Below are 14,514 nucleotides of genomic sequence, written 5' to 3'. Positions count from 1 at the left end.
GAGTTGAGGACCCCTCAATGGGTCGCAACTGGCGGCCCCCCATCAACCCTCAACGTGGCCCTCAGGTCAATTTTTACATATCAATTAATTGGAAACATGAAGAAAACATGATGAAATCTGCCATGAAATCATGAAACCCAGAAATATGTCCATAATAATATTTGATCACTGGTATGTGTTGAGTTCAATTTGAGACATAATTGACTGTAATCGTTTTTTGTATTCTACAATTTGGCCCCCTGGCAGTGAGAATGAAATGAACGTGGCCCCTTGCTGTGAACGAAGTTGCCCCTCCCTGATGTAGATAAGCTCAATATTGTAGGCTACTTCAGTTCAGTAAAGTGTATTATTTTCTCTGCAGGGGTAACTTGGGAAACAGCGCCCTCTACTGGCGAACTGGCGCAATGAACGTAGTCCGGAAGATTAGCGACGACAAACGACGCTGTGCAGAAAATCCATCCGGTCCACCTTAAATGTTTATGACAAACATGACGTTTTTTTCCGTGTTGGGGAGGAGGGGGAAGTATCGTGGTGCTGCTGCTGCTGCTGCTGCTGCTGCTGCTGCCCCGCCCGGAATGAGCACTGACTCGACGCTATCAGCCTGTGTGAGCCGCGGAGGGAACTCCAGCACGGACTTTTATCAAGTCCAGAATCAGCAGCCAGAGTCCAATGTTCGACCGCTGCTGCCTTGCCTTGCCTGGCCCTCTGAATGTTTGCACCCGGACTCCTGCTGCACAAAGCACCCCACACTGCATGAGGGCTTGAAGGCTGTTTTGCGGTAATCCAGCTCAGAAAGTTAAAAGTTTGGAGGCCAGGGGGTTTGCAAGTCAGTCATGTCCGGGCAGCCCAGATTCGTGAGCCCGTTTTTCAGACCGCAGTGTTTGGCTGCTGCAGCTCCGGCGGGGAAAGCCAAATTCACGCATCCTGGCAAGGCTATCCTGGCAGGTAAGAAAAGTTTGGGTGCTGCACACAGAGGCAGCTTTTAAACTTGTTTACAAGTTGTGGTGCAGATGTGAGCAGAGAGGAGGGTGGGGGGGGGGTTTGGCTGCAGCACTGTTTCCTAAACTGATGTACAGGGAAAGTGCATTGTGCCCTGCAGACAGGAGGACTACATGCTTGTCTTAAAGGGACACTGGCTTCATATTTAGGAGCAGAATAACAAAGATGTTAATGGAAAACAATGAGCAATTCATGGCTAAACTCATTAACTTTCTTACTACAAAGCCTGTCAGAACAGATTATCCCAGCCTGTGCACTCTGCAGCAACAATTGGTTTTTATGGCAAAAGGGGCTGCAGAGTGTACAGTTTGGATTCTTCTTACACTCAGTAACATTGTACAAGACTTTAAAGTTCAAAATGCAAAAGAAAGAGAAGAGGCCATAGTTTAAAATGCAGTTTGAATAATCCAAATCAATGCAGAAACTGTGTAGATATCAATGGATGAAGTCAGGGGAAACGCTTTCCTGCAAATTCAGGAGCGTCGCTTTGACTGAGTTATGATCAGAAGGCTATAATCAGCTGCAGGGGGTTGAGTTTAAAACCTTTGCCAAGGAACAATAACCCAATTTAAAGGTCCCTTTGAAGTGTTTATGGCAGGATCTTGAACTTTGGAATTCTGTGACAGCGCTAAAAGTCAAGAAACACTGTCAGGCCTGCTGCATGTGTACGTTGCAATGCGTGCAATATCAGAAGGCCGGAGGCTGCAGGGAGGCTGGATTTCATCACACTGACCCTTTGGAAGCAGAGCCGAGAACACAAAGCCCTTTGAAAGTTCTCCTTCATGTGACATATTAAGTAAATTAAGCCCATTAACTATATACCGTTCAATAGATAGATATCAGTGTGTTAGTCAAGAAGACTGTCTTTACTTTGATCTTTAGGGTGTAAGTTTGAAGCTGCTTTAGGCCGGTGATTTAAATTCTTTGAGAAACATTTTTTAAGATGTATTTTTGGGCTTTTTGTGCCTTTTTTTTATTGGAGAGACAGGACAGTGGATAGAGTCGGAAATCAGGGAGAGAGAGAGAGTGGGGAATGACATGCAGGAAAGGAGCCACAGGTCGGATTCGAACCCGGGTCGCCCTGCTTTGAGGACTACAGCCTCCATACATGGGGCGCCCCCTCTAGCCCCATGAGAAACATTTTTTGATTCATACTGTAAACCCTTCAGAAAGTTTCCCCTCAGGCGGTACTGAAGCAGGACGGTGTTGAATTCTTATCAGTGCTGTAGAAATCACTTTGAACATCTTTAATGTGTCACTGTAAGTACAGTAGATTATCTCCAGGTCAGCCTGCTTTTGTACTTTGTATTATTGGAAACCTTCAACCTTTTATCACAGATACTCTTCTAAGAAACATTTTTTTCCACACATGGCCTCTGATAATCTTCTTGTTTTGTTTAGTCAATCAGTGACAGACGCTCAAACTTCACACACACACACACACACACACACACACACACACACACGCAGAGAGCTCAGGTGATCATTATTGGGTTTTATTGCATCATGATTTAAGACAGAGCTGATGATCACGTTTTGAAAGTAAAAAAAAAAAAAGTCCAGAGACAAGCCTGTTTGGTTCATGTCGTTTTCTGTACGTGCCTGTCAGCAGTTTGCTGGGTGTTTTTCTGTCGACCTGTTGCTCCCTTATACTGTGTGCTCAGAGGCCCCCTCCCTCTCTGGTTGTCAATGTTCAGTGTCATGAGCCACGATGACAAAGCACATCGCTCTGTCAGCCTCCTCACTCATGACTGTCAAAGCTTCTGTTCAGGACCTTTTTTATTTATTTATTTTTTATCTTGGAGCCAGAATGATAAAAAGAATCAGTGATTTGGTAAATAGACTTGGCCTTGTGTAGCGCTTTTCTAGTCTTTTGACTACTCAAAGTGCTTTTACACCGCAGGTCACACCTACACATTCACACACTGATGGTAGAGGCTGCTGAGTAAAGTGACCATCTGTGTTAACTGATCCATTCACACACATTTTTCAGCCACATGACGAAGCAGCGACACATCGAACATGCGGCTGCAGGAGCATTGTGACCCTCTGGTTGAGAGACGACCGACTCTCCCACTGAGCCACTTTTTAAAATCTGGTTCACTCCAGTTGTTTGCCCCTCATACGGCAGCAATGAGACAGACCTTAGTGGCTGCATTCAGCTGCTAACGCACGCAATCAAAGTCCACTCAAAAGTTCTTGTTTTTGTCACTGACAGCCTCGTCTTGTTATCCTAAAGGTTCTGACTAAATTAAGGAAATGATCCCTACAAAGCAGACCTTTTTGTTAACAACTACCTATTTTCTTTTTCTTTTTTTTATTAAACAATAAACAGCTGTTACATCGCTCTCTTCACAAGTTCCATTGATTAAAAAAATCAATGCACCAGGACATGTTGGCCTACCACTGCTCTTTGGGTTTTATTCTTTGACTTTAATGTTATGAATAGTTATATTAGATTTAACACAACACAACAACAAACACATAAACTAGTTGAAGTGGCTTTAGACTAACAACTACTGTGTTTATCGTGTTATAAATGGCTATTTATGTCCAAGAAGTTAGGTGAATTTGAAGAGTACATTACAGTCCAGACTTTAAAATGAATCAGAGCCTGTTGGAATAAAAAGGCAAGCACTTTGAAGTTGGCATACAGTAATCGATTGTGTTTGCTTCCAATGGCGGTTGCAGCCATCACAGCAGAAGAAGTCCGGTTGGAATCCAAATTAGACCCCAACATTTGTCAGACACGGCCTTGGCAGCAACTTGCAAATCACAAGACTACACCACATGTCTAGGCTTTAAAAACCCACTTAACACCCATTGGATAAACCGTGTTGTGTTATCTTCATACCATACTGCTTTTCATACTGGACCATGCAAATGAATTATCTCAACAGTTTTGAAGAACACTTTTCGGATTTATAGTAGGATAAAAAATGTATTTGCAGTTGTTTCTGTGTGTTAAATTTGGACATAATGCCCAGAGACAATTAGCCTAGCTTAGCATAAAGACAAAAAAAAAGGAGGAAAAGAGAATATACCGCACCTCGAGAAGAAATTGTCTAGAACACAACCCCAATAAACCAGAAACTTGTAGTAAATAAAGGATTAATTGGTGAGTATTTTTGCGTGGTTCAAACTACTTCAGGTAATTGTTTTTACAGTGGTTAGTGTGTCAGACAAGGCAATGTGAAAAACCACATGCTACTTTTTAAGACCTTTGAGTGTTGAAAGTATCTTTACAATTCAAGTAGCCTCCTCACATTCTTTCAAACACCTGTTCAAGAAGCCCTTCCACGTTGGACTTGATAAACTGGTTCTATATTTCTTTCCAGCCTGAATATGGAGACGTAATGCAGGTACTACATGGACGTTTGTTTTTGCAGAATGATGATGTGGATTTGTGGCACCAGTTTAATTAGTAGGTTGAGGAACAGCTCGTCTCTAACCCAAAAGGAATGTCTGGGGTGTGACACGTTTAGAGCTCTCGTCCGGTGGCCGACTTGCACATGATGTTTTTGGTGAAAAGCGGTGTTTTTTGTCCAATATGTAATCTTGTGATTGTTCATGCACGAACAGCCTGGTGACTTGCATGTCTGAGTGAGCGCAGGGTAAACACTGGTGAGTTTGCTGCATGGCATTTTGGAAGAAAGGTTGCATGTGAGACAGACCGTCAACAGAAGGGCCCTTCTCTTTTTTGGATATGCAAGGACAAGAATTAATTGTTAACCACTCACCACCAACTTCCGTAAACCTCAGTCTTTCTCAACATTTAGTTTTGATTTTTAAAGCAATTCTGCACCCCGACGCTGGCATATGAAGAAATTGTAGCCGAGTTGGGTGATGCCAAACGGATTGTAAAGGTTTTTGTGGAATAACTTATTTGACTTTGAGACCATTGCTGCGTTATCTTGCTTCTTCAGTGGTCCAATTTTCCCAGTTGATAGGCAGTGTCACCGTCATGTGTGTTCATGAGGTTTAAAGGGATACTTCACCCATTTGCATTAATCTTTGTATCATTAGAAACCTGGTAGTATTTTTGAATGGTCGTGCATCCCGCCCTCATTTTCCCCTGAGATGTGAAATCTTTGTATTTCTAAGTCTGAAAAGGAGCTGTTGCGGTTAGCGGGGTGAAACTACAACGCTAGTTCCTCATATTTTCGACCACTGAAGCTACAGACCAATCACAGATCAGTGGGTGGGAACTCACTCCCAGAATCGAAACTTAACGTCCGCCGTATTGCTTGGAAGATATGCTAACAGGCTCTATGGAGACAGCTGATAATGGCGAAAAAATATAAAAACAACAACTTTATTTGACATGTTCAGTTTCAACCATTACGGCCTGATTCACAGCTGCAGGCTGAAGTAATCTACTGCTGCAATTCCAAAACTTTCTGTTCTTATTTGTCATTTAGACCTCAAAATTAATAATGAATACGGTCCAGATATTCAGAACACTCATATTACCAACACTAAAAAGGACATTAGTTTAATTGCTCAGAGCGTCTAAAAAGTACAATTTCAGCAGAATTTGTGATTTTGTCCCGGACATGTTGCTTTAGCTGAGTTCTCTTAAACAACTAAAATGTCACATAATCTGACTTCTTATCAGGTTGAATGCCAATAAATAACTTTAATAACTATTATTTTTGTCCCTCTACATGTGCAGCAACAACAGTTACCAAGTAAAACCGGTTAAAAAACAAAAATTAACATGCAGGACAATAAATAGAAGAGTTTCTTATGATAAACCAAACAGTTACTTTCTACATGTTTCTGCAAAATCTGACGTCAACTAGGCAAATTATGTTAAAAAAAACTTTGCAAGCTATCTTCGTTTTTGTCCAGGCTTGAAGAGGCCACCACTTAAAATCTTCCCAGTATGACTTTTTCTGACACCACATGTCTCCAGGGTGAAATATGTCGTATTCTTTTGACAGAAAGCTCAAGTTTCCGCACTTTATGCAAACTCCACGTCAGAGGGGTCAGGCCATGCTCTGACTGTGTGTGTGTGTGTGTGTGTGTGTGTGTGTGTGTGTGTGTGTGTGTGTGTGTGTGTGTGTGTGTGTGTGTGTGTGTGTGTGTGTGTGTGTGTGTGTGTGTGTGTGTGTGTGTGTGTGTGTGTGTGTGTGTGTGTGTGTGTGTGTGTGTGTGTGTGTGTGTGTGTGTGTGTGTGTGTGTGTGTGTGTGTGCTGTAGACTGGTGAACAGTGTGTGCTCTGATGGTTTTGAAGGCTACACACCCCCTTCAGTTGGAGTCATGCCAGAGGGAGTATCTGTAGGCAGACTCACAGCGAGATCAGCCGAGCCAATCAGCTGCAGGCTTCCTGTTCGCTGAGGAACGGCAGATGTGTGACAGACAGAGTTTAAGGTGGAGCGGGTTGAATGTCAGACATGCAGAAAACAGTCACACAGAATGTAGATTCAATTCTTACTAACGTGCAGCCTACTTTTAAAGACTTTTGACTTAACTTTTTTAGCTTACTTTACATCAGAAACTTTAACTTTATTTCCCCCAAACTATCAGTACTTACATTATTTTTTTAATTATTGAATTTATTTTCACTTTATAATCAGATTAAAAAAAAAAATATATATATATATATATATATATATACAAAAAGTTATTGGATCAATAGTTACATCATTATAAAAATAATGTTAATTTATCAACCCACAATATATATTTTTTCAAAATAAAATATCCTTTTCTTTTCTTTTTTGTAAGACTTATTTTTCCGGCTTTTTGTGCCTTTTTATTAGAGAGACAGGACAGTGGATAGAGTCTGTAATCAGAGAGCGAGAGAGAGAGGGGAACGACATGCGGGCCACATGTGAGCCACAGGTCAGAATTGAACCCAGGCCGACCACCTAGAGGACTTAAGCCTCTGTACATGGGTTGCAAGAATTAACCACTAGTCCACCGGTGCCCCTTTATCTTTTACTATTAATTTAAATTATCTATATTAATTTTTTTTATTTCATGTTACATAAAAAAAAAAAAAAAAGAATATTATAATTGTCTTTAATTGGTTTTATTTACTTTTGTCTTTTTTGATTACTTTTACAATATTCAAATCCTTTTTTAATTCAACAAAGATTTTTTTTTTGCATATTTTTGAATATTTTATTTTGGAAAAAAATTTGTCAGGGTTTTGAAATAACTTCTTCACTGTATAAGTTGCCTGTTGACGCACAACATTATAAGAATAGTCACAGTTTTTCATAAATACATATTTTTAAACAGTAAAGTATTTAACCAAAGAAGAACTTTATTTTGAAATCAGTATCTGTTTGTATTACTCCTCGTCTGTAAGGGTTTGCTGTTGATTAATTTGAAGGATGAATGCTTTTCTCCATGAAATGCACTTGTGTGGTGTTTGACAGAATGAAGACCCTAACCCTGAAATAGTTCATATTTCTTGTCTCTCATGTTAAAACCTGCCTGCGACCTCATGGGGTTCTGTTTTCTGTTTTTTCAGGAGGGATAGCTGGAGGCATAGAGATCTGCATCACCTTCCCCACAGAGTACGTAAAAACACAGCTGCAGCTCGACGAGAAGGCCAATCCTCCCAAATACAAAGGCGTCGGTGAGTTTATGATCACTGTGGAGTTTCAGTCAGTACGGTCTGGGGCCACTTTCTAAAGGAATACCTAGAGAGCATCCACTTCAGATTTCTGCCTAAGTAACAATCCAGCGTACGTTCTGACGTTGTGTTTTTGCAGATTTGAGTATAAACATGATGCAACAGTTGTGCATTTGCACAGGAAGTTAATCTTTGTTATCTGTGCACTCAGGGCTGGTGAACTTTGGCACAGACTTTTGACGTGTTTGTCAGTGTGACGCTTGTTGTTTTAAGCTGCAGTGGACCCACACACATGCAACCCAATAACGTCACTGTTTTACACTTCTAATAAACTTCATTTTTAAAGACGATAGTTCATACAAAGCAGCAGATAATGTCAACCTTGTAAACTTGCCTTTAACCCCCCCCCCCCCCCCCCCCCCTCCTCTCTTTTCCTGTGTGTTTTTGTCCCATCACAGTCGACTGTGTGAAGCAGACGGTGAACGGTCATGGGGTGAGGGGTCTTTATAGAGGTCTCAGCTCTCTGCTGTATGGATCTATACCTAAAGCAGCTGTCAGGTACCTCAACTGTCCAACCTATGCATGCACAAACACTTCATGAATGAACAAAAACGTATATCATATACCTACATGATTATAATGAGAAGCAACTGCTGACATGTGTAACTGGCTAAAGTTCTGTTTTCATTATTTTGTACCACTTTCTAATGAAGCACTGGTCCCCAACCTTGGGTCCAGACCCCCCTAGGGGTTTGCCAAAGATCTCAGGGGGGGCGCAAAGCTGTCTGCTCTGAAATTAGACTTGCATTAGTAAAAATCCTGATAAAAAAAACGTACTTGTTCAAAGGTCTTATGGTAAGAACTAACTTGCTTTCTAATAAGCCAGCAAGTGTACACCTTTAAATGTTAGGTCTATACTAAGCAGGATTTTATTTTGCTAAGTCTGTAGCTTTGTATCTTAAGAATCTTTTAATACATTTTATTTTTTCCAACCTACATTCAAGAGATTTTTCACAACCTTTCAACCCCGAGAAATCTGCTTTTCACAGATCATCACTGCTATGAAGCCATCCCAGTTTCTAAAAGCTTAGCTGAAGTTATATATGTCACTTTTTTTATTTTGAGTCATTAATCCTCGTTTTTATTCTCCATCAACTTCCACAGGTTTGGGGTGTTTGAGTTCCTCAGCAACAAGATGAGAGATGAAACAGGGAAGCTGGACAGTAAGCGAGGGTTCCTCTGCGGACTCGGGGCTGGAGTTGCAGAAGCGGTGGTCGTAGTCTGTCCCATGGAGACAGTCAAGGTACCAGTCGGTATTTTTGTGCCAATGATAATAAAAAACTAGATGACAACAGTCAAACAGAAGATCTCTTTTTATGTGTCAAATGAAATATGTTAATAGGATTTCTGTAATGAATGAATGAATCCACTACCTCCATTATTCCCATGACACAGCAGGACAACAAAACAAAAGAGTCCTTGTTACTCAATCAGCTCCATAAGCTTTCATTTCACTCATCCTGTCCGCCTCAAAGAAGATAAAGAGCCATTGTATTTCCATGAAAGCTAAATATGTTTGATGCTGCTCTGCACTTAACTCTGCCTGCCCCGGATTTAAAATGCTTTCTCATTTGTTTTTGTCTCGACTCGATCATCCTTCTGATTGTATCGATAAATCATCCTAATGATGTCTTTTTTTTCCTTTTTTTTTTTTAAAGGTCAAATTCATCCATGATCAGACGTCAGCAAACCCAAAGTACAAGGGATTTTTCCACGGGGTGAGGGAGATTGTTCGAACTGAAGGTAAGGATGATGAGCTGTATTTTACCGCCCCCTGCTGGTTAAACTCCAACACACACCCACACAGGATTTAACACTGAAGCTTTTTCATTCTCTCCCCATGTATTTAAATGATCTATTATCAGGGGGTGGTTTAACCGGGGGATGGGGATGATTTTCTTTTATCGATCCAGCCCATCCCTTAAAAAAACAGATGTTTGCCACAATGTTTTTAATTTCTATGTTGGCAGCATATTGTGCTTTCGCATTTTTAGATAATTTTCCTATTAAATAGTGACCTTTATACATCAAGCATCTTATTCTTTATGATGAGCTCGTTTGTCTTTGTTCTGTGCGCTGATAGTTTTGAGTCTTTTTTGGCACACCAAGCCAAGTGGCCCTCTCCATTTTACTGACTTATCATTTTAACCACTATCATTCAGGTCTGAGGGGGACTTATCAAGGCCTGACAGCCACCGTGTTAAAACAAGGATCCAACCAGGCCATCCGCTTCTACGTTATGACTTCACTGAGGAACTGGTACAAAGGTGTGTTTTTAAATAAATCATTATTCATAACAAAAAGTTGCAGCTAAAGAATTGTTTTTTTTAACTGTTTTTTAATTTGTTAAGGTGATGACCCCAACAAAGCCATTAACCCGCTGATAACTGGAATGTTTGGAGCTGTAGCCGGTGCTGTCAGTGTGTTTGGAAACACTCCTCTGGATGTCATTAAGACCAGAATGCAGGTTTGTTGAATACCAAGTTCATGACTTAGAACATGTATATTTAACCCAATCGAGGAGAGTAACTCACATGTTTGTGTGTTATGTAACAGGGTCTGGAGGCTCACAAGTACAAAAGCACAATGGACTGTGCCGTCAAAATCATGAAGCACGAGGGACCAAGGGCGTAAGTTCAGAATATGCAGAGTTGGTGTGATTTATAAAGAACTAAACAAGTATGTTAAATATTTTGTGTGGCCTGGTTTTATTGAGAGTTAATTTACAGTTCCTGACAATTGGAGTTGACCTTACATCCATGTAGTTGCACAGTTCACACTTGCAGAAAACTCCTGGAAAGCGCCTTAAGTTTTTGTGAGCTGTGTGTGAAGGCAAATAGCAGAATTTTTCACTTTTCTGCTGCCAGCCCACTAGTATTTTTTTCAGCGGAAAGTCCGAGTGAGCTGATGTGAGATGGTGTAAGAACCGGTATCAATGCTGTTTTATTTCAGCTACAATTATTTTGAGTTTAAAATTCTAGTACCCTGTCAGCAATAGTCCCTCTGGTGTCAAAGTTATTTTCTAAGCATCAGAATGTAGGGAATCGCTTTTATGGAGTACCCCAAGGTACCATCCTCGAACCACTTATATTGTCTTTCCACTTCTCTAAATACTGTAACTCGATTCGGTTTATGTCTGACATGGGTTTTGGCCACTTTTATTGATTTAAAAAGAGAAAAATAATGTTTTCAGTAGCAGTAGGAGAAGTAGTATTTGCAGTGTTTTGCTTACAAGGACACCCAGTGTCTGTGATAATGCACTGCTAGTAATCTATATGAGTGGCTGATGTATTAAAACTCTTTTGTGTACAAACTTATTCCATGTGTATTCACCCTGTAAATCTGTCTTATTCAGGTTCTACAAAGGCACTGTTCCTCGGCTGGGTCGGGTGTGCATGGACGTGGCCATAGTCTTCATCATCTATGAGGAAGTCGTGAAGGTCCTGAACGTAGTTTGGAAGACGGACTGAAAAAAAAAACCCACTGTGGTGCTACACAAGTCACAGAAAACCGATGTCCCCAAACCTTGCTTCTAGGCTCTAATATCTACCTCTGAGTGATTTTCAGACAGAAAGGAAGGGTTTGGTGTGTTCTTGATTTTATTTGTAACACAGGTGAAGCATTACCTGCATGTAAGAAAAAAAAGAAAAAAAAAGCTTGTGATGCAAAGTCAGAGCTTACACATGATGTCTTTTCTTAAATACCAGAGGGGTATAGTTCCTAAAGAGCTCAGGGAAAAGGAAGAGAGCATTTATTTAGATCTGAGTGATGAGAAAAATGGGAATATTATGGAGAAGTGTGTCATCTGTAGCGCTTTAAGTTCTGTTTATACTTATAGAGAAAAGATATCCCACCCAATATAATGTGATTCAGACACTGTAGACAAATAAATTATACTTGAAAAGAGCGATTATACCAGAGAACAAACCTTTTCAAGCCCTTTTATATGGAAGTATTTCCATTTTTCCTTTTTTTCTTTGAGACTTACCGTTAAATCATTCCTTAGCTAATTAAATAAATTATATTCAGATGTCACATGCTACAGAGGCAACAGCTACATTAACAACTAAATGCCTTAAATCTAAAAATCAAGATTGTAGTTGCAGTTTTTTTTTTTTGCATATTATGCTGTGTATACACAGCGTATTTAGAAAATGCACATTCACAAAACAGTGGTTTTAAGTGGTGTAAAAAGGCGTTCAGAGTTTTAATTCAATTATCTAGACTACTAGGTAATACTAGATTGATGCTATAAAGAAGTGCCTATGTATTGTGTGATTCATTTTGAGATCTTTTGAGATTAAGAATGAATGTTGTATGTACTTAGTCACTACAGTTTTTTTTTTTTTTTTTTTAATTAATATTATTGCACACCCTGCAGTGTTGCCGGATGTTTATTTCCAGGCAGGTATTTCCGAGATGTTCATATCTTTTCTACTCATCAAAACTGTTTTCTTTAATTCTGTGCTTTTAAATCTTAAATTGCCTTTATTGCTAAGACATGCCTGATTGAGAAATGCGATTAACAGTGCCTTCCATCTCATTCCACGGATAATTATATGATTTAGAAGAAACTTTTAATAATGTAACATTCATTGCCTTTACTTACTTTTTTTTTTTTTTAAACCAACTGAAGACCCGATGTGCTAACTGCTGCTCATTAAAATACGATGCCATGTTGAAGTCTGGAGTTTGTAGCTTTGTGGGTCATGTTTACATGCAATGCAATCGTTTGTTTAACAAATGTTTTCTTTTCGCAAGCCCTCATTCTGCTTCAGCTGCAACATGACCTTAAATATATGAAGATGTAGTGAATGCAAAGCTATTTAAATATCTTTTGATTTTCATATCAGCGCACTGAAAACTTCCAGCAGTTAAAAAAAAAACAAGTATTGTGCCTTCAGTCTAATTAAATCTGATAAATGTGCTCACAAATAAACATGGGATCAGACTGTTAATGTTGTGGTGTTTATTTAAAAAAATATAACGGTATTCTTCTGTGCTTCTTTGGCGTTCAAGTGTCTCATGTAAGAATATTTTTTACCCTCATTTCTATTTTTTAATCACTTTTTCCACATGCAATCCTTTTTTTAATTAATTTAGAAACTAATCAGGTAGCATGGTTGTGCTCTGGTTAGCGCTGCCTCACAGTGACGAGGTTCCTGGTTCAAGTCCCCGTCTGACAGGAGCCTCTCTGTGTGGAGTTTGCATGTTCTCCCTGTGCATGCGTGGTTTCACTCTGGATACCCACAGTCCAAAGACTTTCTCACTACGTTAATTAGTGACTTTTAATTACCCGTTGGTGTAAATCTGAGTGTGCCTGGTTGTCTGTCTCTGTATATCAGCCCTGTGATTGACTGGTGACCAGTCAGGGTGTACTCCGCCTCTCGCCCAATGACAGCTGGGATCAGCTCAAGGCCCCCCATGACCCCGAACGTAAAAGCGTTTAAGATAATGGATGGATGGAAAAAAGCATTTTAATTTTAATTTTCTATTTGACCTTGCCTATTGAGTAAACGTTTTATTTTTCAATACTTTACATGTCTGAGTTATTTCCATCCCATCCTTGCTTTTCAGTTTTTTTTGCATGTTTTATAAATATTAAAAAACTATTTTAAGTTGGGCCTTTTCTTTTAATCAATCTTTATATTAAAACGTGACCTTGCAATTTTTCTTTTACAAATCTGTTTATTTTTTACTTAATTTTAAAAAAAATGAATATTTTTAATTTATTTCTATTTTTTTTTCCATTTTTATTTGATTATTTTTCCCTAAGAAAATGTCTTTTAATTGTATAATGTCATTCTTAGTATTCATTATTTGTTGTCTTTCTTCCATTATGACCCTGCTGTTTATTTACTTAATATATCTCTTTCTTTAGTAATTTATTTCAACATTTACAACATTTTTCTTTCCAATGTGACCACGATCATTATTCATTATTATTTATTTATTTTCATATTTCCTCCACAGACTGTAAATAATAACGTTTCCTCCTGTGACCTTGCCTTTCCCCTGTTTGGACCTCCCTCTTGCCGTACTTGTCAGTGCGGACTTCGCTTTTCGTTCCTCCTCGTAATAATAAATGACAGAAGATGTTTGTGTTGGTGTGGCTGTACTAAAAGGCGTTTTTTAAACATGTCTCTCAATGGAGGCGGATCCAGAGGATTCTATTTTAACACCGTCTTGTCTTTGGCTCGGTCGTTGGCGGCTCACCGGCACGCACCGATAGAAAAGGTAACGTTTAAGGACAGTACGTGAAGATGAGAGCTAACAGGCTAATACCTGTCAAACACACTTTGGCATCAGGGCCCGTCCTTAACTCCGCGTCTCTACCTGTGTGGTCTGTGTTGTGCATTTGAATACACAGTAAACATGTCTTTTAGCATTCCTATATATGAATTGTTGTAATTTTGAGATCAAAATGCGAAACATTACTAACTGACATGAAAGGTGGCTAACGGCGGCTAACGTTAGCTGTTTTGAACCTGAAGTTAATCTCAGATTATCGTTTAAGAAAAGTAAAAGAAGGGAGAGTTCCCTTCATGTGCCATATGTTTACGATCTTTGTCATTGAAATCCCCCCTGCGTTGTTTTACAGTAACTCATTATTAGCTGTCTTATTCATTCATAAAAGTCACTTATGGAGAACATAACAAGTATGTTAAATATTTTAGTGTGTGCTGGTTTTATTGAGAGTTTTATTTACAGTTCCTGACAATTGGAGTTGTTATTACATCCATATAGTTGCACAGTTCACACTTGCAGAAAACTCCTGGAAAGCGCCCTTAGTTTTTGTGTGAGCTGCATGTGTGAAGGCAAACAGCTGAATTATTCACTTTTCTGCTGCCAGCCGGCTTGTA

The 14,514-nt window shown here is 39.5% G+C and overlaps 2 protein-coding genes across 3 annotated transcripts in view; both read left to right on the top strand.

Annotated features, from left to right (window-relative positions):
- Positions 1 to 563: 563 nt before the first annotated feature.
- slc25a1b (slc25a1 solute carrier family 25 member 1b) lies at positions 564 to 12,609 on the top strand. Its single transcript, XM_020652964.3, has 9 exons — positions 564 to 945; positions 7,487 to 7,594; positions 8,050 to 8,149; positions 8,756 to 8,894; positions 9,310 to 9,394; positions 9,814 to 9,918; positions 10,003 to 10,118; positions 10,208 to 10,281; positions 11,007 to 12,609. The coding sequence occupies exons 1-9, from the start codon at positions 834 to 836 to the stop codon at positions 11,119 to 11,121; spliced, it is 954 nt and encodes a 317-aa protein (XP_020508620.1). The 5' UTR covers positions 564 to 833; the 3' UTR covers positions 11,122 to 12,609.
- Positions 12,610 to 13,447: 838 nt separating this feature from the next.
- The window catches only part of pi4kaa (phosphatidylinositol 4-kinase, catalytic, alpha a), a 29,995-nt gene continuing 28,928 nt past the window's right edge, over positions 13,448 to 14,514 (top strand). For both annotated transcript variants that reach the window (XM_065965564.1, XM_065965563.1), the window contains exon 1: positions 13,448 to 13,888. In XM_065965564.1, the coding sequence (XP_065821636.1) occupies positions 13,790 to 13,888 (99 nt within the window). In that variant the 5' untranslated portion in view covers positions 13,448 to 13,789. The remainder of the gene's footprint in view (positions 13,889 to 14,514) is intronic.

Source organism: Labrus bergylta, chromosome 17, assembly GCF_963930695.1.
Source record: "Labrus bergylta chromosome 17, fLabBer1.1, whole genome shotgun sequence".
Lineage (NCBI taxonomy): Eukaryota > Metazoa > Chordata > Actinopteri > Labriformes > Labridae > Labrus > Labrus bergylta.
Note: the sequence above shows the minus strand (reverse complement) of the source record. Positions and strands in the feature narration are given on the sequence as shown.

What these genes read in the sequence shown, in the direction of transcription:
- slc25a1b (XM_020652964.3), top strand. Translation starts at nt 834, where the DNA reads ATGTCCGGGCAGCCCAGATTCGTGAGCCCGTTTTTCAGACCGCAGTGT. An exon ending in GGAGATTGTTCGAACTGAAG is followed by an intron (nt 9,395 to 9,813) that starts GTAAGGATGATG and finishes ACTATCATTCAG; the next exon opens with GTCTGAGGGGGACTTATCAA. An exon ending in TCATTAAGACCAGAATGCAG is followed by an intron (nt 10,119 to 10,207) that starts GTTTGTTGAATA and finishes GTTATGTAACAG; the next exon opens with GGTCTGGAGGCTCACAAGTA.